This window comes from Oreochromis niloticus, linkage group LG7 (genome assembly GCF_001858045.2).
Source record: "Oreochromis niloticus isolate F11D_XX linkage group LG7, O_niloticus_UMD_NMBU, whole genome shotgun sequence".
NCBI lineage: Eukaryota > Metazoa > Chordata > Actinopteri > Cichliformes > Cichlidae > Oreochromis > Oreochromis niloticus.
The window spans coordinates 50036971-50064083 of NC_031972.2; the positions used below are offsets into that span (position 1 = coordinate 50036971).

Below are 27113 nucleotides of genomic sequence, written 5' to 3' on the forward strand. Positions count from 1 at the left end.
TGCGCTCTACTGGTTGTGCCTAAGAAGCGGGATTGGGTGCCATATCTGCTATCGGTATGTTAGCTATTGTTTTGAACCGCTGACAGGCTGTATTTTATAGTTTTCTGTTGGATTTGAAAAGCACTAAAAGTCGCACATGTGTGACCGTTTTAAATGAGGCATAGGTAAGCTAGCATACGAGTCATTTCTACACCGAAAGCTGTCAGAGTATGCGACAAAGAAAACCTTTGGGGGAAGATAGTTTTCACCGAGCAGCACCACCACTGCCGCCTGAATTGCTGGAACATGGCCGAGAGAGCTAACAAAGGCAAACTCAAGGGACGTTTATCATTGTCCAGAACCAAAAAGAAAGACAATGTTGTTAAAGCTGGGACTGCTGCCAGGGGTGCCACCGCAAGTCCAATCACGTCGTTCTTCTCTAGCAAGCCTCCACCTAAGCTGGCCTGTCCCCTGTGTGGCCAGCTGGTACCGAGATTCAAGATCAATGAGCATATTGATCTGCAATGTCAGAACTTTGAGAGAGGAGACAGCACTGTCGGCTCAGCAAGTAATAGTGTTATCTCAAGCACTCAGCTGTCACCCAGAAGGAGTCTCCCAAAGTCTCCAGAGGTGGATCGAAAAGTGGAAGAAGAGGGCGAAGAAGGCAAAGAGACCAAAACAAGCCCTTATTTCAAAAAGAATAACTTACAACAGGCACCACGGGAAATAAACAGCAAGACTGTGGTCAGGACCATTGACCTTGGAAGTCTTTCTTCCAAATTATCTAGAAAATTTCATAAGGCACCTGAAGGGAAAGAGACAATGCATGAACTTGATGAGACACTGAATAGCTCACAGAAAGAAAATCTTCTGATTCAGAGTTTAGAAGACAAAAAAGAGGACCTGCCAGTCAGATCAATCGGTGTCGCCTGTGCAGCAGCAGTGAAAGATCCATCGCATTCAAAAAAACAACATAATTTTGAAAACAAAGCATCTAAATCTGATACTGTCCAAAAACAAGTTACTCTGAAGCCGCACTCTTCTCCCTCCAAACCAGCAAATAACTCACAACAGGCACCACGGGAAATAAACAGCAAGACTGTGGTCAGGACCATTGACCTGGAAAGTCTCTCTTCCAAATTATCTGGAAAATTTCATAAGGCATCTGAGAGGAAAGAGACAGTGGATGAACTTGATGAGACACTGAATAGCTCACAGAAGGAGAATCTTCTGATTCAGAGTTTAGATGATGAAAAAGAAGGTATGACACGCCGGTCCACCAGTGTCGCTTGTGCAGCAACAGTGGAAGATCCATCACATTCAAAAAAACAACATAAACTTGAAAACAAAGCATCTAAGTCTGATACTGTTCAAAAACAAGTTACTCCAAAGCCACACTCGTCTCCCACCAAACCAGCAAAACGAAAAAGTAAATCTTCCACTGGTAAGGCAGCTAGCTTTAAAAAGAAAGCCAAGCTGGAGGAGAATTCCTCTGAAAGTAAAGCTGGAACAACTGATCTGGATCAGCATGAAACTGTAGTAGCACCATCTGCTTGTGACCAACCTTTGAATTCAGAGGAAACGTGTGAGGACAGGGTTGCGGTTGTCAGTGATGATTTACTCCCAGTGTTTGGTGCCGATAGCATCACAAGTGAGCAGAGCTCGACTACAGCTTCGCTGCACCTTCCCTACTACCTCAGGAACTTCAAAACTGTACTGCACGCTGTGCTGGAGAATGAGGATGACAGAGAGTTGTTCAACCAAGATGATTTGTCTTTTATACGTGCATTTGAAAATCTGTCAGGTATGTTAAAATATTATTCAATAGTTATTCTAAAAACTGTGAAAATCTGGCTTTATTGTTCACATGTATTCTCTCTCTTGAAGTCATGGGACAGAAGTTGTATGTGAGGCTTTTTCAGAGGAAACTGAAGTGGCTCCAAGTAAATAAGCTGGATTATGAAGAGATATGCAGTGATCTTGGACCCATTGCACAGGAACTGGTTCAAAGTGGTTTTCTGGAGACAGGTAAATGCTCTCTAGCATTAAAGTGTAAAAATGTTAATGTCTCCTTTTGTTACTGTCATTTTGTTACCGTTCAATATTCATCTTTTTCCAATTATGTTATTAATATGTCTGCACTGATCACATTTAGCTATTATGTTGGCATCATGTTAATGGTTGAAGCTTGGAAATACAGTAAAATGTTTGGAATAAACATCAAATTACATCAATGAATAAACATCACCAAATTTTCTTTAATAATGTCCACCTCTGGTGTTTTTACCTCTCAAAGAGAATGACCTTGAAGATTTGGGTGAGGCTCTGGATCTCCTGCCAGCTCCTGAACTCAAAGCTTTGGCTAAGACTTTCCACCTGGGCAATTCAGCGACCCAAAAACAGCAGCTAGTGGACGGGCTGCTCCGCCTTAGCAAGCAAAAGTCTCTTTTCTCTCTGACCACTGCACAAAACAGTGTCGGAGCAGTGATTCTTAAACGGTAAGATGATTATTTACGTCATGTTTTTTTAGTACCAGTATTGCAGTGGTGGTCACACCCCTATCCTGTCTTTAAAGGGCTAAGCAGCTTGCAGGTTCCTGTGTCCGTCTCTGTCGGGGTCCTCGGGCTGTCTTCTCTCGTGTTCTCCTGCTCTTCTCTCTGACGGACACCATGGAAGAAGAGGAGATGGCAGCTGGAGGACAGAGCCAGCTTTATACCATCCTTTTGGTAAACTCAGGTCGTCTGGCCTTCCCAGACTATACAGTACAGCGTGTTGCCAAGGTTTTTCAGGATAGAGAGGACCTTATCAGGTAAGGTTCTACCAAAACATCTATAATGACTTTCTTATGTTTTATCAAGCAGGATAGGCACAGATAAGTACTAATAATGGCATGCATCACACCAGATATGAAGCTTCCATGCGAGCACTGCAAGAGGTGATCCTGGCTATGCAGGGTGGTCAGTGGGAGACGGCCATGGAGCTCTACACTGCAGCCAAAAGTCAATGGCTAGTGCTGAAGAAAAACATTGACCTCAGGTGCGAAATCATAAACATTTGCTTCAGTGTTTTTCCAAAAACAGTCACTCATGACTGATAACAATATGATTTGTTTGCAGTCATCAGGAAAAGCTGCCTGTGTTTCTGCGCTGCTTCACTGCAGGATGGGCTTACACTCGAATTTTATCCAGAGGGATCGAGATTTTGCAAAGGCTCCGTCGCTATGAGGTTTTTTGAACCTGTCCATTCACCGCCTAACACAAATTTAAGTGCTTGTTCATGTCATTGTTGAAGATCTCATGGGTCTTCTGTTCATGTCACAGGAAGCAGTTGAAGAGCTGCGGTCTTTGCTATTGCAGTCCGTTTACTGTCCTGACAGCCGCGGGCGATGGTGGGACAGACTGGCACTAAACCTTCACCAGCACCTCAAAAGTCCTGAGCAAGTCCGCACCCTTCTCTGTTCTCATTCACCTCCTACTGAGACAGTCTCTTGATTTAATTTTTTGTCAGATGTCTTGTGTTAATCTTTCAATTGTTGGACCGTGTTCTTTACCTGGCAGGCTATCTGTGCTATTAGAGATGGGCTGTCAGACCCTTTGGTGCGTACAGGACATAAGCTCTCACTCCATCAGAGAGCTGCTAGAATGAAAGAGTCTGCCAGCTGCAAGAAGTACCGCCTGCAACTGAGAGACCTGCCCACTGTCCAAGTGCAAGATGTCAAGCATGTACGTTTTTCACAGTGTGTCAGTGTGTGGGTTTCAAAATGGAACAGCTTAGTTTTTTAGCTCACCTAAAAGATTCTTTTGTGTGTGTGTCTGTTTGTGTTTGTTTGTTGTTACATCTGACTGCAGGTGACTATTCGAGGACAGCTGTTTCCTCATGAGGGAGGCATGGGGAAGTCTAAATTTCTTTTACCAGCAAATGAAGAGGGCGCTCATTCCACTGTAATATGCTCTGTAGAGGAGCTGTCCTTAGCGCATTACAGACAGCAAGGTTTTGACCAAGGTAAACCACTTTTTTCTCCTGTAAAAGTGTATAGATAGAAACAGAAACAGTAGGTTTTTTGTTTTTTCTTTTGTTTTGTTTAATTATTATTATTATTATTATTATTATTATTATTATTATTATTATTATTATCAGGGATCCATGGAGAGGGTTCAACATTCTCAACACTGTTTGCTCTCCTGCTGTGGGACATCATTTTCATGGACAGTATTCCAGATGTCTTCCGAAACCCATACCAGGTAAAGAAGGGTCTATACCTGTTTATCTGAATATGTATGAAACTCTAGGGCTCACGTTTGTTTTCCCTTACAGACGTGTCCGCTGGACTTTTACACCGACTGCTTTTATGAAAACAGAAAGGATGCAATTGAGTCTCGTGTCCAGTTACTTTGTGAGGCGTCTGTGGAAACTCTGCAAAATATGTTGGAAGATGTCTGGAATTCCCAGGAGGGAAAAGTGTGTTCGTTGGTGAGCTGGGAACGTTTCTCATCCCTTCAACAAGCGCAGGTACTTAAGGTTTTAAAAGTACATGTTCAATGCTGTCAGTGTACAGTGTTTCTCATATTACGTGTCAGCGCAGTGGGGCGAATGATGACACATTTTCCTTAAACACACTCCAGTAATTGTCTCACCTCATTACCAAGTTTGGAGCATCCTCCATTGCCAGATTAGCACACAGGCTCTTTTACTTTGGAGCCGTGCTGGTGTAATACATGCACAATGGGGTTTCAAACTTTCTTGTAAAGCCTTTAATGAATCTGTATGAACTGATAATAGAGAAATAAGAAACAAAAAAAGGTGATAGTGCAGTAAACAAGCCCTTGTCCCAGATGTTTTTGTTTGCGTTCCTGGCATCCATTTGAAGAAGACCATGTGTTTTTTGTCACAGGTTAAAGGTTTTTTTTCTTTGTACTGTTTTCATTGTTTCTTGTTATACCTTTTTTTTGGTAAGAGGATTGTAAGTTTCTACATTTCAACATGATACTGATGTGCAATTAGATGCTGATTTTCTTTTCTTTTCTTTTTTCTCTCCCCAGTCTCTTGTTGCATGCCTGGGTGGAGCCTTTCTAGGTGGAGTAATAGCACGAATGGCAAAAGACTACAGGCACTGCCGTGGAGGTTTGCCCGATCTTGTGGTGTGGAACAGCTCAAACAACAGCTACAAGGTGAGATCACCTGACCATCCTGGCTTTTTTGTTCTCTTTTTTTTTATGTAATCAGGAGATTTTTGGTGCTTGGTAGTTTAAACTCTTGTGATGTCATGTGATTGTAGCTGGTGGAGGTCAAGGGTCCCAATGACCGACTATCCCACAAGCAACAGATCTGGCTGGATGAGCTGCAGAAACTTGGGGCCGATGTGGAGGTGTGTCACGTGACTGCTACTGGAGCCAGAGGAGCTCGTCTGGAATAAACGGACACAGAGAAATTGACTGATAAGACTTATGCTGCTAATTAATCAGACTGTGGTAAAAAAAGAAAACATCCGCAATCGGACTCGCTGGAAAAAAAAAATCCTGTTTGATCAACCTGTAGAGAATGGTGTAAATCTTGATTTCAAAATCTATAAAATTTCACCTTTCTATGTAGGAGGAGGTTAATATGCTTTGTTTTGTATGGCATTATCATCTGGTCTTCAACAGGAAGTCGTGCACTATGTGATGAGGATCATCGTTAACAGCTTCTAGGATCAAAAATCGCAACTGATGCATGACAGTAAATAGATCCAGCCACTACACTAATTTAATGGTGTTTCCTTTTTTAGGGCAACACTATAATCACAGGATCGTGGGTTGCCATGCAACCAAGACTCACATTTTCTTGGCTGCTTATAAATTGCATGACAGCTCTATGAGTTTTTCAATGCAATTAAACACTGTGATATTATGCCTATAAATAAGCTTTTTGCCACTAAGCATTGGTTAATCAAAGATATCAGCTGGGTGCAAAGGAAGAAGTCATGGGGCTACTTTTAATCAGAGTATTTTAGGGCAGGACTGAAGGAAATTTTTAGCCAGCCCAAAAAAAAGCTGCTTCCTTTTCAAATGCTGTATAAAAATAAAAATAAAAAAAAGGAAGAAAGAAAAAATCTTTAAACAGACTTTCTGTTATGCAAGCATATTAAACATTTTTGATTATCAAATGGTCAGAAATAACTATAAGATGCACACATCTGTTTAATAAGCTAAGACTCTGCCTCAGCATGTTCATTTCAAACTTTGACATTGCCGTAAATCAGTTATTAACAATAAAAATGAATCATAGTTTATATCTTTTAAATAAAATATCAAATTCTTGCCTAAATTCCTCATTTGTTTAGTTTTCCTACAAAAATTTGATTGTGCTTAGTTTCACTCCATATATATCCTTCATTGTATAAACTACTCCTCCACAGTGGCTCCGTACCCTACCAAGAAAAGTGGTCATGCTTAATGCCGTGTACAGTCATCTCCCAAAGGCCCGTTATTTCTTTTTTAAATTATCACTCAACCTGTGGTTTGCTTTCTCTATTAACTTATTAAGTGTTCAGTCTGAATTGGTTCCCTGATGCTAAGATGACATAATTGTATTACTGGTATGATGTGACTCAGTCACTTAACTGTAAAAGTCATCTCAGAACAAGAACACTCTGAGAATAAACACCACCGCTGAGAGATGAATCTACATCAGGTATGAGAAGAGTCAGTGAATCCAGAATAATCTGAATCTGGATTTTAATATTTCAGTTTGATATAAAGTTGTGAAGATATGACAAAATATCCAGTATTTCCATCACTCAGTGATTCAGAATGTATGAGAAATCTCTTTATCCAGATCTGGATTAAGTCAAATTTGGGATAACCCCCACTTCTGATTTTTAAGAAATTGAGTAAATTCATCCATAACAAACAAATAAGTCTAATAAGCCAAACCTTAGGACATGCTGAGTGTTGTGAATGAAGCAACATACGTTTTTTTGGCAATTTATAAGAATTTATAAAGTATGCCAAAGCTACAACAACAAAAGAAAAAAGAACAATAGTTGGATAAATGTTAACTTTAATGTTATTTTATTTCAATTTGATATTTGTCAAGATATGCAAAATGTAAAAAATAAATAAATGAAAAAGTCCAGTTTATTGATGATTAAAAAAGAAATTATTCCAACCTGTCCAAACAGGTTTTGAGTAATGTTGCTAACACCCAGACAAACCAAACCAAACACAACCTCCCTGGTGCAAGTAAAAATAAGCAGTTAATGATCAAAACTAGAGGCCAAAAAAGTTTTTTCTCTATTTTGTAGCATAAACAGTGAATTTGTTATCTAATTTTCATGTTTCAGCTCTTTGAAATTTGTACGTAAATTAATAAGTTAAGTTTATTTATTAAGCCCTTTTCACAGTCATAAAGCACTGTACAGCAGAAAATAGTATAGGAAATAAGAATATTAAGTGCCAAAAAAACAGGTAGTTAAAAAAGTTTAAACAAAAAAAGTTTTTAACTTCTTTTTAAAAGTCAGCTAAATGTGGCTGTAGTGATAGACTGTTGAAAAGCCTTGATGCCACAGACTGAAAGGGTTTGTCCCCCCTACTCTTTATTTGACTACAAGGAACAACTAAAATATTCCGAGCCTGTGAACAAAGACCGCAAGCAGCAGCGTATTTAGTAAGAACGTAGTAGTAAAAATGCAATATTTAGAAAGTGTGTAAATCAATGTTTTGATACATGCTCAATCGTCCAGGTAAGAAAAACCCTAAAGTTGCTTCTGTTCATCTGTACATCTGCCAATTTAATGGTCAAGAAACTGACCTCACAGCCCATTGTTCATCAGTGGTGCTAGTTTCAGTCATTGTGCAAAAGTGCTGTTTATAATGCTAAGGAAACACCACTCAGCTGAGACTGAAGAAGTCACTTGGATAAGTGACAAAATGTTTCTACGCCCAGATGAACAGAATCGACTTTTTGAGCTAAGAAGCAGAAGAGATAGATATTACATACCATGTGTCAAACCAGTAATACTTTTTATATTTCATAACTCGATAATAATCAATAATATTCTGACCAAAAAAATATGATCATGAAAATATGCCGATGGAATAGGATGATGAATAGGATGTTTGAGATATTAAAATGATGGAATAATAATTCATACTGGAGCGCTGTTGTCATTTTAAGCCAAAACGTTTACTTTCTGACAAAAACTCTGTGTTTTGTGTGAAAATGTGTTAAACAATGTGATTATTGATTATTAATGAGTTATTAAATATATCATAATTTATGATATTAAGAAAAATTGCCATTACCTTTAATTACTTCCTCTGTCATAAATCAGAGGCATACATCACTGGTTTGACACAAAGTATCCAGTATGCTCTCTGGCAGACCAGCCAGTCACAACCTGCTTGGTGGACATTTAAAAACAAAAATCAAGTAGTAGTATCAGTCACAGTGGGCGGTTGATACTCGGGGGTGTTTCACAGTTTTGCATAAAGTGGCTTCAACAGTGAATCGTTTATGTAATATTAATGTAAAATCATGTGCAATTGTACTAAAAGCCCTGTAGCTGAAATAATTGAGCAGTTAAGTTGTTATGTTGAGAAAAACTCTAGAATTTTCATGTTTATTGATGTGTGCATATATTTATATATGACACACACGCATGACACTACAGTCGTGTGAGCCCACTCCCTTGGATCAGAAGCAACTATGGTCTCAGGATGCTTCACTGTTGGCATGACACAGGACTGATGGTAGCGCGCACCGTTTCTTCTCCGGACAAGCCTTTTTCCAGATGCCCCAAACAATCGGAAAGAGGCTTCATCGGAGAATATGACTTTGCCCCAGTCCTCAGCAGTCCATTCACCATACTTTCTGCAGAAGATCAATCTGTCCCTGATGTTTTTTTTGGAGAGAAGTGACTTCTTTGCTGCCCTTCTTGACACCAGGCCATCTTCCAACAGTCTTCCCCTCACTATGCGTGCAGATGCGCTCACACCTGCCTGCTGCCATTCCTGAGCAAGCTCTGCACTGGTGGCACTCTGATCCCGCAGCTGAATCCTCTTTAGGAGATGATCCTGGCGCTTGCTGGACTTTCTTGGACGCCGTGAAGCGTTCTTAACAAGAATTGAACCTCTTTCCTTGAAGTTCTTGATGATCCTATAAATTGTTGATTTAGGTGCAATCTTAGTAGCCACAATATCCTTGCCTGTGAAGCCATTTTTATGCAACGCAATGATGGCTGCACGCGTTTCTTTGCAGGTCACCATGGTTAACAATGATTTCAAGCATCACCCTCCTTTTAACATGTCAGGTCTGCCATTCTAACCCAATCAGCCTGACATAATGATCTCCAGCCTTGTGCTCGTCAACATTCTCACCTGAGTTAACAAGACGATTACTGAAATGATCTCAGCAGGTCCTTTAATGACAGCAATGGAATGCAGTGGAAAGGTTTTTTTGGGATTAAGTTCATTTTCATGGCAAAGAAGGACTATGCAATTCACCTGATCACTCTTCATAACATTCTGGGGTATATGCAAATTACTATTATACAAACTTAAGCAGCAACTTTTCCAATATTTATGTAATTCTCAAAACGTTTGGCCACGACTGTAGATCCGAGGCACACTGAGTGCTGTAATGTATGCAGGCCTGCTGGATCATGGACGCTTCTGGGGGAAGGGATGCCAGGCTATCCTGCGTCTGACGTCACGGCGCTGGAGAGAGGGAGAGGAGGCGATGTGAGGAAGCTGCAATAAACACACAGGGCGTCTGCGCCTATCTAAGTAGGACAATAAAGTGAAAACGGCATCAATGCTCTAACAATGGATTTGTCACATACCCTTCTCCTTAAAGTTTTCCTCTTCGTGTACGTGCTAAACTACACCCAAGGTGAGTGAGGCGGTTTCTGTCGGAGAAAATCGAGTTGTGTTGAATCCATGAAGCAGCGAGCGGAGAGGAGCAGAAATCCCGATAGCCTGCTAGCTACAGAAGGGATCAGCAGGGCCTGCTTGTTATGAAGAGGACTGCACCCTTTTTGCCGTATTACTTCAAGGCGACAAATCACACATAGCTTAAAAGCGGGCTCGGATTCGCGCAGTCGATTGAAATAAACGGACGTTGGGGAGTTACGTCCATGTGTTGTCACCGTTTTTTATCGCCAGCTTTTGGGTGAGGGTTTTGTTGTTACCGTGCGAGCGGCGCCGACAGCCATTGTTATGAGAAGATGGAGATGCCGACTGTGATAAAGCAGCGTTAGCTCTGAGCTAGCTGCCACTTTAGCCGCTAATTGTTCTGTCATTATTTTAAAAAAGCAACAGCAGTTTAGTCCCGAAAATAACCCGTGACTGTGTTCAGTGTAAAAGACACAAGTTTGCACATTTTGCTGGCATAATTTTGTCTGCAGTTTTGCTCCCTGTCAGTGGTGTTTTCTCTTGGTATTTTTCTATTTTAAGTCAAATCAGCCTGCAGTCAGTATTTTAATAAAAATAGGTTTTGTGTGTGTGTGTGTGTGTGTGTGGGTGAAGTGTGGGTGCCAAATTGCTCTGTGTAAAATGCAGTATTGACGTGTAATGCACTTCTGCCATCCTACCTCTATCTGCTATATGCCGATGCTGTGCTTTTAAATCCTAATGTTCTCAGTTAGATTTAGGACTCATATACAATTACACAGTGGTTTTGCCTGCATTGCTTCTTTTATTAATCTAATCCAGTCTAAACTACAGGAAACCCTTCGTGCCTAATACCACAATACTTCTTTTTATTTATTACAGTGTACTCAAGCTATTCATTCACATACATTGATTTCAGCTTGATTGAGCTCTTTTTTTCTCATTTTTACATTCTGATTCAATATTTTTATTTTTTTATTGACCGATGTTGTTTTTGGCTACTGTAACACAGCAGCGTTCCCAACTTTTAAGATAAATTAAGTCCAACTTGTCTCATATTTTCCTATATTTAATGTTTCTCTTTGATTAGTGTTTTTGAAGTGTATTAATCTTGGCTCCTCACATTTTCTTTATGTTTTGTAAGAAACATAAAGAAATTAATTTATTTCAGAGATATAGTCATGGCCTTCACTTCTCATAGTCACCTCAATGAAAAATTTAATGTTACCACCTAAATATTTCATACCGCACATGAAGAGGGAAGTAGCTGAAGCCTGGTCTACTTATCCATCTTTGTTATAATGTTGCACAGAATCCTGTAATTTATGGCTCACTAGTCAGGCATAATTACCTGCCAGAGAGGCCTAATTACATGGACTCTATTTACTAAAAAAGCTTCTTTCTTTTTCTTTTTTTTTTATATATGGAGCAGCGATCTGACCTTACACTGAGGAAAGTGGTGTATATGTATGTGGAAAACACGCCAACATTCATGGGGGGAATAGATGCCATTACCAAAATCAGTCTAGAAAAAAACAATTTTGTTTGAGTGTGAAACAGTGGGCAAAATGGGTGGAGACGGTTAAGAATCGCTTTCTTTCAAGCCCACCACCCACTCTTCTGGTGGCGAAATAATTAAGTGGTGATGCTGTGGGCTGTCGTTGAGGGTTAGTCTAAGGCTGCCATTCATTTGGCTTAAATAGATTTTAGTTAAATGTTAAAACCCAGACCTCACTGATTTGCTGTCTGTTTCCTTTATTGTAATCCTGCCTGTCAAATATCGTCCAGATTATCCGCCTTATGAGGATCTAAACCACCCTAACATGAGCAGTGCATCGGTTGTTTACAAATGTAGCTTTTGTACATATTCTTTTGAGTCTTTCTGTTAGGAATAGTTACTGTTACCAACTAGAATCGCATCCCAGTTTCTAATGAGTAGGGAACGTGTTTTTTCTTTTTTGGATTGCCGCTGTATGTATATATATTTGGGGGGGGGGAAACCATGTACACATATCTTTCTTTAACAGATGTTCCTTTGTTCTTTTCACACAGGACACTATAGAAACCCCCTGAACAAGTACATCCGCCACTATGAAGGCCTGTCCTATGACACAGAGCTTGTGCACAGCAAGCATCAGAGGGCCAAGAGGGCACTCTCTCATGAAGACAAGTACTTGCATTTAGATTTTCATGCCCATGGAAGGTTCGTGCACTTTTTTTTTTTTTTTTCTAGATACTATCCAAAGGTAAAGTCTGTCTGCATCTCTTTTTCTTTTTTCCCCCTTTCTCTTCATGTATCTTTATTCATTTGTCTGTTTATTCATTTGCAAACACAGTTCCGTGTACTTGTGCTGTTTATGATTAAAGTTGGAGGTCTTCTGTGTTGGGGGATTTGCAATTTTATTAAAAGTTGTTTTACAAAATCAAAAAAATACGCAGGTGCATCATGTTAGGTCAGTGTTCAGGATGGATTAATGATCCAGACTTAGTTTCTGTGTAGGTTTTCTGCTCTGCCCTGGAGCTTTAGTATTCCTTGATTGGTTGAATTAACCAGCAACTACTCTAATGTTTGTTTAATTGCTTAAACTAACTATGTTGGTGGGATAGAAATGGGCTATTTAAAGACACAAACCTGAGCTCAAAATAATTGCTGTTGTCCAGGTGTTCTTATTCCCTGCAGTTAAAGTGAAACTGTGCATGTATTTGTCTGTGTTCGTTAGTTCTGTGATGTATTGGGTGTTTCATGCTGCCTGAGTAGAAACCCCTCCAAATATAGTATATGGATTGATACTGTCCTTGTCATGGTTCTTTAGCTAATATTTTGAGGAGGTGGTGTTGTGAAAAAGCATCCATGACAAAGTCACGACCATCTGGCTGGGATCTTGGCAAAGGCAGTTTGTTGCCCTTCCTGTAACAGGGCCTGCTGTTTCTAAACTCAGATGCTGCTTAATAGGGAAGCGTATCATAAGAGCAAGGCAAACTCGGAAGGAAGATGTCTCTTCCTTTAAAAAAAAAACTCATCAGCTTCTTTTCCTTTTGAGTTTATGACAAAGCTAGAGAGAGAACTCCTGATTCTTCTCTTTCACTTGCAGCACACCACCTGCCTTTCCTTTTTGAGATTTGAACACAATGTCTTGTGCTTTACACTAAACAGCCACTAAAAGTAAAGTGAGGATGCTTTTAGATTCATATGCACTATAAGGTTTGCCTCTAAAACGCCACCAGTTCTTAGGTTTTTAGTTCAAAGTGCTGGAGCAGTAGTTTCCTTCACACATCTTTCAGAATTGCCCTATTTTTCTGTAAATTATGGCTCTCTGTTATTTTCTCATGGAATCCCAGACTGAGTCCACGTTGGTGTTATGATCACAGTGTGGGAGATTTACCATCTGTTGCAAGACTCCTTGTTCTTGTCGCCAAAGAACGGACTTTGACTCTTGTTGGGTTTTTTTGGGGCTCACTGCCATCCTACAGAATAAAGATTTTGGACCTATCACGTGCCTCCTTAATAGGATTGAGCAATGGATAACATCTAGAGAGTCTAAAACCTTTGCAGAGTTCTGTATGTATCTGAAAAAGCCAATAAACATGTTAATATGCCGCAGAGTTTTCCCCTGAGATTCCTACAAAGAAACAGTGATTCACTAGGCATTGTGCACGTTGCAGGACGTATTGTTTGTTATTATATTAAGCTTCAGATCTAAATTTTACAAAGGCTTTGTGTTTCGTCTGTGCACGGACCTAGAGAACAGCAACTTTCACACAATGCGAGCGTACAATAAGAGCACTGTGTAGGTGTTCCATGAAACCCGAGGTTTACTGTAACATGTTTTTTTTTCCTCTCCATATGTTTGAACTACAAAAAAAACAGCATTGTTGCAAGATGCCCTAATTTCAAATTTTCTGTCTGGACTCTTACAAATTTAAATGCTGCAATTTTCCATCAGCAGCAGAAAATGGCGTATATGGAGGGTTTTTTTGTTTTGTTTTTCCCTGCGAACGCTCTTGCTTCGACCCCACCCCCCTTTTAATTTGCAGGTTCATTTTTAGAGAAGGCTGGGTGAATGTTGCTTACTTCCACTACTTATGGCCAACTGCAGCTCCTCTCCTGAATCTAAAGGCCTTCTTTTTTATCTCTTTGATTTCAGGCACTTTAATTTACGAATGAAGAGAGATACCACCTTGTTTTCCCCAGATTTGAAGATAGATATTTCAGGTGAAGAGATTCCATATGATACCTCTCACATCTACACTGGAGAAATCTTTGGTAAGACTATAAATTTTTCACAGTTGTTTAAATGTCTCACTACAGTACTGCTGCTCTACGGGATCTTTCAAATAACTGTTGGCTTTGTTTTTCTCAAATGCAAATCCACCCGCTTCTGTGTCAATCTTCTGATGCTTATAATTGTACAATTTGGACTCCCAGGCGAGAAAGGCACATTGACTCATGGCTCCATTGTGGATGGTAAATTTGAGGGTTTTATTCAGAGCTACCATGGCACTTACTACGTGGAGCCTGCGGAGAGATACCTTGAGGACAAGGACGTGCCCTTCCACTCTGTCATCTACCATGAAGATGACATACGTGAGTCCCTGCACCTTTAGCCACGCAAATACTTTGAAAGGCTATTATCCCGTGATCATCGAGTGTGTGTTTAGATATATGCGTGTGTAAATGTGTGACTGGAAAGTGCAAGGTTAGTGCTGCCGAGCCGATGGAGGCAGACTGGTGTGATAGGCCCCCCTGGGGAGCACAGACACCTGGGGTGTTCATTAGCTGAGTAACACAATCTTGCTCTTGGGTACTGGCTCATTTCAGCAGGCTTTGCAATGTTGATACTAATAGTGAGCACCAAGTACACTTCACTACACTTGCAAATCATAATTTCACATCATCTGTGTACACATAGCGTGTGGCTGAGGGGCAAATTAAACATAATTGTGAGAGGAATCACTAATGAGAGCGACAGGAAAGTAACTCACACAGCAAAGCTAGGCTCAAGTGACGTGTAAGTACTTCCATTAGCTGATCATGAATAGCGCCTGAAATAGAGTGACTCACGGGGTTAAGTAGCTAACATTGTCTCCCATAATCCTAACAGTGTTGTGTCTGTCTCTCTCATACAGACTACCCGCACAAGTATGGCCCAGAGGGAGGCTGTGCCGATAGCTCTGTGTTTGAAAGGATGAAGAAATACCAAGCCTCTGCCGTGGAGCAGCCCCCTAAGGTTAACTTCACCACACACCACAATAAACCCTGACAGGGTTTAGTGAAGAGCTTTGAGGATATTTTATGGTACTACTTAGTCAGGGTCAAAGATACCTAGAGATGTCTTTTTAAAGTCTCTGTGCCTGGTTCTGTGTTTTAAGTTATAACCATGTAAGTGTTAAACCAGTATAGTCACAGTTAAGATTTGTCACTTTATTATTAATATGTCATATATTATTTCTCAACAGATCAGAACAGATTTCCATAAATTGTATTACGACACAGTTTAGTTTGGCCAGACGATCATCTGTATAAAAGTTCACCTGTTCATTTGTTACCGTTGCAGAGGAGTGTTAGCAGGATTACTCAAAAAGTTAAAGATTTAACTGCATGAAAAATTTTCCAGAGCTCAGGCTTGGCCCACATTGCAAAAATGACTCATTCTTGGAGTCAGTTCAGATCTCAATCCAGGAAATTTTTGGGAAGGATTCTTTATCACTGCAAGATGGGCACGGTTAGACATTTCATCATATCTTCACAGATCAAGTTTAGTGTCGCGTTTGCAAGAATGTGTCACAAACTGATTCAGATTTAGATCCTTTTGGATTCAGAAATAAGGAAAGCAGCATCTAAGCCTCACGTGTATTATTATCACATTCAAGTCATAAACTGAAACAGGATGACATGATGTTCAATTTGGTACCTGACAATAAAATGTAACGCCTTATCTCAAGCTGTGCCTCTTAGCTCTAATCCAATCGAAGATAGTAGGCAGTCATAAAATATGTCTGTGTTCAATTTAAACCACATTAACAAAGGTATTAACTTGATTTATATGTTACTTCTGACTCACTTGGTGTGACATGTCACTGCAAAACTCTGTGACCGAAAAGTACTGAACACGTTAAAACTCCACATGAGATAGATGTCCATCACTGGTCAGCCTTTCCCCCCCCACTCTGTATGTGACATAGAAAGCACATATTCCTCCGCAGAATAGAGCTTCATGAACATACTGCAGCTGAAGAACCACAGCCTAAAAATACCGGACATTATTTATTTACTCTTTTTACTGTTTGGTGGAAAAATCCTTGAAATATGTTTTATTTAACTGTGTATTTCCTGCTCTGCCTCTTCCGTCCCACTCACAGCAGGAAGTCCACACTGAGCTGGACACCCAGCTGCTGAGGAAGAAGAGGATGGCCCAGGCTGAGAAAAACACATGTCAGCTTTTTATTCAGACCGACCACCTCTTCTACAAGTATTACAAGAGTAGAGAAGCTGTCATAGCGCAGGTAACGCACAGGAAGTGACTTGGTATATATGCTACTCTTAATACTTTCTAAAGCCTAGAAAATGTTCACAAAGTACAATTTCTATGGAGTTGCATTACGGTGTAGGAATTGTCATATTTTGGCAAATCTATTATCATTTTCTGGGGAGAGTTATACTAAGACATTAGCACCACTCAAGCACTACCCATTAACTACTGCACTTAATTAATGAGAGTGAGGCTGTTTTCCATTTTTCCTAATCTGTATACTAAGCTAAGTTAGTATACAGGAGGCTAGCAGCAATAGGAAGATATTACTGCCAGTAGTAGCTTATTATTCGATCTACTCACTTTATAGTGTACACGTTGCCACTTCACTTTTTTCCACCACCTTAAAGCCCCCAGTATAACCCTGATTACATCATCTTTTATGCTTGCGGTATTCTCCTGAACGATAGGTGTCGCAGGTGTCAGACAATACCTTCACATCGGTGCTGATATAAAAGAAGTCAAAAGTGGAAGCATAGAAATTGTCTATCTATTGATTTAATTATTTAGCATCTGTTTGTTCTTTTAGGTTTGTTTATTTTCAGAAAGTTTATTCTTGCACCATCTCCCTCTGAGCGATCTGTGACTCTCAGAGATTCTGTGTTGATGTGTCATTAAAACGGTGCTATAAGCCTACACGATCGTAAACTTGTCTCTTCAACCCGGTGGCAGTGGAACAATGCGTCAGGTTACAAAATAAAGTGATGCAGAAATGGCTGCTAGCGGCGCCGTATGTGACATCAGTTTGATGTCAATGTTGTCGTATAGTGCCGTTCGACAGGCACCGGATGGGTAATGTCCTAGGTCAATGCCACGCCTGGCATAAACACTGAATTTTGTTTTTTTGGTTTTTTTAAATGCAAAAACCACATAGCCAGTTGAATAATGTATGATATTAGCCTACTGTTTCTGTTAACTGTTGTTGTTAGCAATAGAGCTACATACAAGTAGCTCTTGTTAGTACTTGTAGCATCATGTACGGCGTACTTGAGTGAAATGTCAGCTATTAAAAGTATGAATACCTCGTACTTTCTTCAGATCTCCAGTCATGTGAAGGCCATTGATGCCATTTATCAAGGCACAGACTTCATGGGCATTCGTAACATCAGTTTCATGGTGAAAAGGATCCGGGTGAGTCTTTCGCAGATCGTCCGCTTTCGCGTTTTAGGTCTGTTCACGGTCTTTCCTGTGAACCAGCTGTCTCCTGTCTTCACAGATAAACACCACCAGTGACGAGAGGGACAAGTCCAACCCATTCCGCTTTGCCAACATTGGTGTGGAGAAGTTTTTGGAGCTGAACTCGGAGCAGAACCACGACGACTACTGCTTGGCTTATGTTTTCACTGACAGAGATTTTGATGATGGGGTGCTGGGTTTGGCCTGGGTGGGAGCGCCCTCAGGTACGAAAATCTTATTCTTGTGATAAGCAAGCAGACTGTGTCTTGTTTTTACAGAAAGGTACAAAAACATCATTTTTTTCACATTCCTTAGCAGGAATTTGTCCTCGCAAGTGTAGACTGAAGCTCATCAAACAGGAACATATTTTTCTTTAAAACTGTCGCCAGATATTTGTTGCAGTCTGTTTTTACTCTACGCTGGAGTTAATTTGACTTTTTAATTGAAAGCACTGCAGTTAAAATGCAAATTTGCTGCAGTAAAATGGGCATCTTCTCTCAGTAATGACAAACAAAATTTGTCTTCAGCATGTACTGTAAACATGATGATGAAGTGTGTTTTTAAATAAGGCCTCCTGTCACTTATTTGAATAGCTGGTGTTAAATTAATCACATTCACTCTCTTCATTGAGCTAAGTTTTTCCATATTTTGTTTGTTGCAAATTGTGCCTTTCCTTCTCAGGGAGCTCTGGAGGCATCTGTGAAAAAAGCAAGCTGTACTCGGATGGAAAAAAGAAGTCTCTCAACACTGGTATAATCACTGTACAGAACTATGCCTCCCACGTACCTCCGAAAGTCTCCCATATCACTTTTGCACATGAAGTAGGACACAACTTTGGCTCCCCGGTGAGTGCCGCATTTATGCACGGTGAGAAGGAATTTATGATGCCTGTACTCTTTGTCCCTTTTTCTTGCTTTTAATCTTTGATTTTCTTTTTCTTCCTCACTGCCAGCATGACTCTGGATCTGAGTGCACACCAGGGGAATCCAAAAGCCAAGACAAGAAGGAGAAGGGCAATTATATCATGTATGCAAGGGCTACATCTGGAGACAAGCTCAACAACAATAAGTTCTCCCTCTGCAGCATTCGCAACATCAGCCAGGTGCTGGAAAAAAAGAGGAACAACTGCTTCGTCGGTACGTTTTACTGTTTCTGTTGGATCTAGGGCCTCGATCTTAACTTGTGATCAGGGTTCTTCTCATGGTGTGGAATATTTTTACCCCGAAGTCTTAATTAGTGAAAGAATTCAGGCATCCTGAGAAGTTATTGGCTAGTATCAGCTTTGAAAAGCCAGCTTGGCATTAGTCCATGGTATTTTTGTACAGTATTTGGCAGACTGTGGAAGTATACCTTGTCATCTTTATTTCTTTTGCTTTTTTTTTTTCTTGCCAGTTTCACACTTTTGAGTCAGTAGAACAGCAAACTGATGCTTCAGAAGTCACTCGATTAATTCACCATGTGATTGGCGGGTCTAAAAAATCTTCCTGTTTTGCACAAGCTGTTTAAAGTGACGTGCATCTTGGCTGCACTGATATGACTGAAAAATGCTTTATACACCCACCCACAAACTGACGATTTTTGGGTTTATGCTTTTGGCTCTTTGAAGGGTCCGTTTCTATTTTTCTAATTTTTTTTTTTTAGCAACTCATTCCCTCCAGAACAGCATTCAAGGGTTTGGTGTGCAAGCGTGCTCAGAATGAGCCTTTGGGGGATGACGGTCCACTACCGTCAGCATGATTTGTGTACACAGTGAAGGAAATTTTTGTGCATTTTTCTAATGGTTCAGGCCTTTACACAAAAAGCACTTTGTAGAAAAAAAAAGACCCCATGAAATTTCGAATTTTTAAGAAGCAAACTTGTATTTTGTTAAAATTTTGCAAAAAAATATGTCTCCTCAAAAAATACACTATGGGGGGAAAAACATGGAGTCGACATCAAGTGATGATCAAGCAATGACGAGTTGGTCCTGATGTTTGTAAATGTGAAAAGGGAGAATCTGAGTTCATCCAGTTCTCAGGAGAAGACAGCAGCAGGGAGAATTTCATGGTTTGACCCACGAGTTGAAGCTGCATCACGACCGTTTCCTACATACCGTCAGTGGGGCAGTTTGAACTCTTGTTGGCAGAGTTGGGACCACATCTGATCGATTGCCCCGAGCAGCATCTAGTTGTGTGTCTCAGATAAAATACTATTATTTTACTGTTTTCTTATCATTGTATACTCAGTAGCGGTACACTTGTTTCCGAATGCAGTGGTCTGATCCGGAAAAATAAATGCAGCAAATTCGTCCAGCAAATTGCACAAACCTGTGTAAGGATGCATTAGGAATGGGCATGTCCAAAAATATTTTTAATGCACAAAATGTTCATATGATTATTATGCGTCTGGTGTGTAAAGGCCTTTAAACAATCGAAAATCTCAATGATGTGTAAATGGAGAAAAAAACTGGGGGACAATTTTTCATTGTCACCTCTGACTAGGAGTAGGGGGTTTTCTTCTACAGAGCACCAAAAAGTCTGTAATTCATAAAAACCCCTGATATTATTTAATAAATGTCTGATTTAAACTTTGAGCTTGCTCCGCAAAAGGCTCAACACTTTATTCTTTTTTTCAAAACAGAGTCTGGCCAGCCCATCTGTGGTAATGGTATGGTGGAGCCTGGCGAGCAGTGCGATTGTGGCTACAGCGATCAGTGCAAGGACAAGTGCTGCCATGACGCCAACCAGCCTGACAACAAGAAGTGCACATTAAAGGACCATACAGTCTGCAGGTAGATGACGATTTTCATTTTTCAGTTTGACCATTTTAATATTTCTTAAAGTGGATGTTCTCATGTTTTGAGTCTTAACGCGACGCTTTTCTCTTCCCCCAACAGTCCCAGCCAGGGTCCTTGTTGTACAAGCGAATGCATTTACAAGGCTCGTGGTGACAAGTGCCGAGAGGAGTCAGAGTGCGCTCACCATGGCGTGTGTAAGGGCGACAGCGCCCAGTGCCCCACGTCGGAGCCCAAGGCCAACTTCACCGCCTGCCACGGAGAGACTCAAGTCTGCCTCAACGGGGTGAGTGGCTGAAGAAATCACACCTTGAAGAACTGGTTGTCATAGCAACACTGTACTCATACTAGCGAGTGTCTGATCTCGCCTGTCCTCGTGCTCCTCCTCCGCAGGGCTGCTCCGGCTCCATCTGTGAGAAGTACGGGCTCGAGGCGTGTACCTGTGCCAGCCAAGATGGCAAGGATGAGACCGAGCTTTGCCACGTGTGCTGCATGGAGAAAAGTGAGTCATTTACCCTTTTTCACACCTTTTATAACCAGGCTCTTTCGTTTTTTAAATATACGGGTGAGTTTTGTCTTTTTTTTTTCTTGCTGTCTGTTTTTTTTAACTGGATTTGTCTCTCTGCACAGCGAATCCCAGCACATGCAGCAGCACAGGATCAGAGCGCCTGGCTCGTTTCTTCAATAAAAAGGTCACCACGTTGCCAGCTGGCTCGCCTTGCAACGACTTTAAGGGCTACTGCGATGTGTTCATGAAGTGCCGACTGGTGGACGCAGATGGGCCACTTGCCAGACTAAAGAAGGCCATCTTTAACCCCGAGCTGTATGAGAACATCGCCGAGTGGATCGTGGTATGTGTCGACATCTTGATTGTGAATGATTAGTTAGTATGTGGGGGGTCTTTTTTTTTTTTTTGGTATTTGATTGAGCTTGATTTGCGCTTCATTTTCATCCCAGGCTTACTGGTGGGCCGTGCTGTTGATGGGTATCGCCCTCATCTTGCTGATGGCTGGTTTCATTAAGATCTGTAGTGTGCATACTCCCAGCAGCAACCCCAAACTTCCACCTCCCAAACCACTTCCAGGTGAGTCCAGAACACTAAAAAGAGACCTCATCTAATAAGAGCGTTCAGCTTTTATTTATTTTCATGAAAAATTTTCAGATAATTTACCTGACCACCCAGATGTTTTAAGTCACATGTCAGCAGTTTGCTTTCAAACCTCCTTTAAAATTGACTGTGACATTCAGGGTTTTTTTGGGGGGGGAGGGTTAAATGTCATTTTTATTCAGACAGGTCAAACCACTGAGAGAAAGCTCCCTTTTACAAGGACACTCTAATTACAGTAAATATGAAAGCTACTTTTAGATCCTGCCTTTTTCACAATTGGTTGTCACAGCGGGTAGCTCCGCATGTTTGATTTGGCAGATTCTTATGCCGGATGCCCTCGCTGACACCACCCCAATGGGATTCATGTCTCCTCCCGCGATCAAACTGGGGAGCTTTTGCTTGCTAAGAGAATGTGTAAAGCACTACACTACAGGGACACAAATTAATAAAAATACACATATATTTTTAAAAAACTATTTATTATCAGGCTGTAAAGTAAAATTAATCATGCAGTTCATGTTATCAATTACAGGCCTAGTAACGGTTAATATGGTCAGTGTTGTGAAAACAGTTTCCTGAGAACACTTACAGATTTTACCAGTCAGCACTGAATCTGAGCTCCTAAACTTGATTCAAATTAAACTCATATTGAGTTTTGAATGTTCACTCAGGCTAAAAAACATCACGTTAAATCGAACCGCTGTACTGTGTGCCTTGTTAACCCTGCAGTCATACGCAAATACCTGTGAATGAGAGCAGGGTTATGATTGACTTATTCTTATAGCTTCTCTACATGAGTTTGGTTTTATCACTGCATCCTGTGCTGTTGCGCCTAAGGGTGTTCATGGCAACCGATCTACTTGTTTAAATGTGAGAGAAGAAAAAAGTGTAGTTGAATATTCTAAAAGGCACATTCAAATTAAGCAGGGTGTAATGGGTAAGGTGATGTATCATCAGTACAAATGGTTTGCATGTATTTAAGAGCAGTTTAATGACATTTTCTTTGTTAATTAAGAGTATTTTTAAAAGTTGCTGTTTTTTGGCATGTTGTACACACATGCTACACGTTGATAACAATAGCAGCCCAACTTTCCTAAAGTTGTTGACGTCTGCAGTCAGAATGGGGTTTTGCTCTGCTCCACTTGAGTGCTGATCTTCCAGCCTACGTGCAACCGTTTATTTTTCCAGATCAAAGCACCACAGATCGGTCCCTTTAGCTTGTTTACTATTAGCTTCTATCTGCTGCAGCTACAGTTAGTGGCAGGTGGTTTCTTGAAGTCTTGGACAGCACAGCTAACCGCTGACAGTAAATAAAATAAATCTAACGTAAGTCTGTCGGTGTGAGCTAACAGAGACGGTGTGTGTGGGTGTTCTGCCTCCATATCTCCTGCTGTGTCCTACATGTGAGAAAGAGCAGCTTTGGACAGTGTCTTTACTTGATTGTTAAGAGCAAGGGTTTTCAAACCTTTGATGACCAGGTGCCAGTTCAGCGGTTGAAGCCTACAGAGGAAAAATGCACACATCAAACACTTATTGCTTGTATCTTACCCATATATAGGAAGTTTATGTTGGTTTTTGGCATTTTTGTGCCCCTTTTATAGTGTTTTTGGTCAGGCTCTAATAAACATTGTTTAACACTTTTATTAGACCACCTGTTATATATAAAAAAAAGCAACAACATTTAAAAAAAATCTGTCGAACTTTATGTTAAACACAGTCTGTAAGCACCTCATGCAAGACTTCTGTTTGCTGATTTCTCCTCTGCTTTTAATGAGACTGGCCTCTCATTTTAAACTTTTAGATTAGCTCCTGATGCTGTTTTTCAACTTTCTCACTGAAAGAGTCCAACGGGTCCTCGTTAATGGACAAATATCCAGTAGGATTGTGTCAAGCTCCCGTTGACCTCAGGGCTGTGTTCTGTCACTCCTTCTTTTTATCATGTACACCGACAGCTGCTCACTCTGGGAAAATCAGGTGATAAAGAAGGCAAAAGACATTGTTATACATCTATTTTTTGACCTCATTGTTGTTGATTTCTTCCTTGAATTGCAACAGTGTTGGTGATTAGTGGTTTTGTGGGTAAGCTACAAACAAATTACCCTTTTTGGGGAATAGTAAAGTTGATCTGAATCTGAAATCTCGTTCAAAATAAAAATGACTGAATTCACTGAACGTTTTTATATCTGAACTTGGACTTTTCTATGAAGTCAGAAATTGGTCACGGTTAACATTCAGTACTGGTGGATTAAACATTACAGAAACATGAAAAAACTAATTAGGTAATTACTAATGCTGCTAATTTAGCACAGCAATGGCATAAACCTCACATTGGGGTCTGATTTTAATAAATTCCTTCAGCACTGCAGGCTCATAAATGACATCACCCTGTAAGATGAATGTGATGCAAGGTAGGCTTGTTCACAAGCAGGAGTCACTCTTTGAGGACCCTGTCTGCTGTGAAAGAACAGCTGCTGATACTTTGTGATTTTTTGAGTTTCCCTACATGAGAGATGACAAATGTGAGGTAAACATGTCGTCAAACAGAAACGGTAATCCTCCATCACACTGCGAGACCACCAGCTTAGGATCAAGCGCTCCAGCTGAACGAAACAAATCTAGGACCACGCTCGTGTCTTTCCCGAGCCTAAATTAATTCTCTTTCCTCTGACAGGGACTTTGAAAAGACGACGAGCGCAGCAGCATGCTAGCTCTCAGGTGCAGCACCAGTCCCAGCACCCGCACGGCCACAGCGGACACGGGGGCCACGGCGGCCAGCGGCAGGCACAGAGGCAGCCTCAGCGCCAGGCGCAGCCCCAGAGGCACCACCGTCAGCCCAGAGAGAACTATCAGATGGGCCAGATGAGACGCTGAGACCCTGCACCCAGCTCCCCCCTGCTCCCCCCCAATGCCTTGGCTCCTCCTTGTGCCTACAGAGGGAAACAAAAGCGTCACTCCATCCAAAGAAACGCCTGACATGGTTGTTAGTCATCATCATATCCTCCAACTACAGACAAAACAAGACACGCGAAAAAGAGAAAACGCTGTTCAGCAACTCGATTGGCTCTTTGTGGAGGGACTTGACCATCAGCCATTTCCACTGCAGTGCGATCTAGCAATTTTTTTTTCCCCATCTTTTTTCTTTTTTTTCTTTAAGGAGTGCCAAGGAGTTAAGGAATCGTTTTTAGCTTTAGTTCATTCTGTGGTTTGTTTTGTTTTTCTTTTTTCTTCGTTTGCAACATCTTCTTGAGTCACAGGCGCGTAGCTGCTTGTGAACTCTTTTTCTTTTTGTTTTCGTTCTTTTGTTTTTGCCATCTTAGCCAGGAATGAGAGACACTCAGTGGGGATTTGCGGCACTTTTGTGATTTCACACATGTCAAACGGCAAAAGACACAGGCTCCGGTCTCTCGTGCAGACGGTCTTCTGCATGTGATTGTAAATATTTAGTGTATCATAAGTGAAAACAAACTATTTCTTCTACTGTAAATGTGTAATTCTTCACTTTTTTTTTTGTTTTCTTTAATTTTTCGGTTAGTGCTCTCAGGATTCTTAACACATAAATGAAAGAATGACGGTTGTGGTGAGTTCCTTGGACGCTGCCGTTGAGGATTTGACGCTATCGAGTTCTCTCCGCGGTCCAATCAGGTGGATCTCTCTCACTTTCATGAACTCGCTAGGTTTTGATTTGCTTTTCTTTGAACAACAAGGTCGCCATATCCCACGTTTTAGGCCTTCTGTGTTCAAGGTCCCTTTATTTCACCATGTTTTTTTTTTTATAAATTGTCTCGCTAACATCATGTTTTACCCCTGTTGTACGAAAAACTGGACGAGGTCAGAAACAGAAGGAGAAATCGCCTAGTTTGGTGCAACTGTTTACTGTCTGTTTGTTTGTTTGTTTGTTTGTTTGTTTTTGATAATAATGAAGAATGAATAACCACTAACTGAAGCTGATGTTGATCCTGCCTGTTCAGATATGAAGTCAAGGTGAAGAGTGAAGGCTGCTGTGGCGTAGTGTAGAAGTGAGAGTGTATCATGGTACAGAGTTAGTTTACATGAGTGTGGAAATAAATTTTAAAAATGACTTGGAAAAAAAAAAAAAGATGGAATCATTCTATTATTCTTCAGATAGCGAAACTAAGAAGTTTTTAATGTGGGCATGCAGACACATTTATTAAATGTGACTATTAATTGACCAAGGTTTGTAATGTTTGTATGTCACTCGACACGATTTACTTTGGACCACGGGAGCGAGCGGTGTAACGCAGCAGTGTTGTCACATTTATTCACCAACACGTCCCTCAGCGGGGTCACTGCTTCCACAGGAAACAAGCTTCTGGTCCAGTCTCTCATCTCAAGGACTGAATTCCCCTTAAGAGCTCATGAGTGCAGGCCTCAGAGTTTACATGAGCGTGCCATAGAACTTTACGGAGCAGTGCACAGGTTTTCTAAAATCCAGGAAGCACCTGCGAGGTTTCCACTTTAAAGAGAATGAAATGAAGGCTGTACGATTCGACCTCAGGTGTTTTCTTCCTCTCTTCGCTGCACCAAAGGGGCATCTTGGTCAATCACAACACTCACTGGAAGGATTTGATAATGTAATCATGACATAATATGCTAAAATCCTGTCATTTCATTTACTACGCAGACATTTCGCCCGACGGGATGCTCCAGCAACAACACGTTGCAGGGTTTTTTTTGTTTGTTTTGTTTGGGTTTTTTTTTGTTGTTGCATTAAATGCTGTGGAAGGACTTTCTGTGCTCTGACTTCATTTTTATCGTGGCATTATGGCTATACTTCAAATGCATGCGGTACTAATCATAACTAATATCTATCTGGTCATTACAGCCACACATGTGCTCTGGAGGGGACGCGACAAACATAATGACACCTCGCGGTTTTCCGTTCACGTGGCAGATGAATCGAGCGGGTCGGAGGGGTGTTTTTTTGTTTTCTTTTTCTCTGTACAAAAATTGAGCTCTTTTTAAATCTGATCTCCTGAGCCACGTCTCACCTGTCAAGGCCCGGAGAATTGAACCTGTAAACTTGTACAGTACTTGGGGAAAAAAAATCGAATAAAATTTGCATTTCATTTGAAAAATGAGAATTACATTTTTGATACATCGGTTTAATTTTTTTTGTATCCTAATTCCAGAGTAAGTTGTTTTAAAGATGTTCATATGTGACAAACTTTCCTCTCTTCTAAGTTATTTTATGTTCTTATATGTGCTAGTTGAACTGGAGTTTACTTACGATACTTTTCTCCACCGTCATCAATGCTTAAAAACAATTCAGTGTGATGGAGTCAATGTTACATTCTCATTTTTGTCTTTGTTATCCTGTGGCATGGTTTGGGTAGAAGAGAAGATGCCTGTAAATTTCCTTTCTTTTTAATTTCGTAGTCTTGGTAAAGTTTTTAGATAAACGTGCACTGAAAAATGTCCAAATTGAGTTGAAAATGTTGTAGGTGACGTAGGCCGAAAGAACACAAGATTAAAAAGTAATACTACTGTCTGATTTTAATGTTCACTGTGTTTTATACAGTATCGGAAATTTTTGTTCACTTTGAACATTTTTACTAAAAAAAAACAACAAAAAAAAAATTCAAATTGTATTGTGCAAAGAGATGTAATTTTTTGGAGTACTTGAAATGCATTAATTAAAAGACTCATTCAAAATAAAA

General features: G+C 40.6%; 2 protein-coding genes and 1 long non-coding RNA gene across 4 annotated transcripts; 2 read left to right on the forward strand and 1 right to left on the reverse strand.

Annotated features, from left to right (window-relative positions):
* The first annotated feature begins 17 nt into the window (after positions 1-17).
* fan1 (FANCD2 and FANCI associated nuclease 1) lies at positions 18-5985 on the forward strand. The gene is made up of 13 exons (XM_005450857.4): positions 18-1783; positions 1867-2007; positions 2276-2477; positions 2555-2788; positions 2884-3015; positions 3096-3204; positions 3300-3419; positions 3537-3701; positions 3828-3981; positions 4117-4220; positions 4294-4488; positions 5019-5147; positions 5255-5985. The coding sequence occupies exons 1-13, from the start codon at positions 286-288 to the stop codon at positions 5390-5392; spliced, it is 3321 nt and encodes a 1106-aa protein (XP_005450914.1). The 5' UTR covers positions 18-285; the 3' UTR covers positions 5393-5985.
* On the reverse strand, positions 5614-10724 carry LOC112847315 (uncharacterized). The gene is made up of 2 exons (XR_003220794.1): positions 9800-10724; positions 5614-9674 (listed from the first exon to the last, which is right to left on the reverse strand). It is a non-coding gene; the product is annotated as an uncharacterized LOC112847315 (long non-coding RNA).
* On the forward strand, positions 9664-27113 carry LOC100695735 (disintegrin and metalloproteinase domain-containing protein 10). Of its 2 annotated transcripts, none has more exons than XM_025908676.1 (16): positions 9664-9849; positions 11901-12051; positions 13994-14112; positions 14275-14433; positions 14976-15076; positions 16209-16352; positions 17417-17509; positions 17595-17778; positions 18236-18399; positions 18507-18690; positions 20174-20324; positions 20430-20613; positions 20721-20829; positions 20958-21178; positions 21285-21411; positions 24107-27113. In XM_025908676.1, exons 1-16 carry the CDS (start codon positions 9783-9785, stop codon positions 24304-24306), a joined length of 2358 nt encoding a protein of 785 aa, XP_025764461.1. In that variant the 5' UTR covers positions 9664-9782; the 3' UTR covers positions 24307-27113. The 2 variants fall into 2 exon arrangements, with proteins under 2 accessions (XP_025764461.1, XP_019217247.1); XM_019361702.2 differs by having other exon boundaries at positions 9668-9849; positions 16212-16352.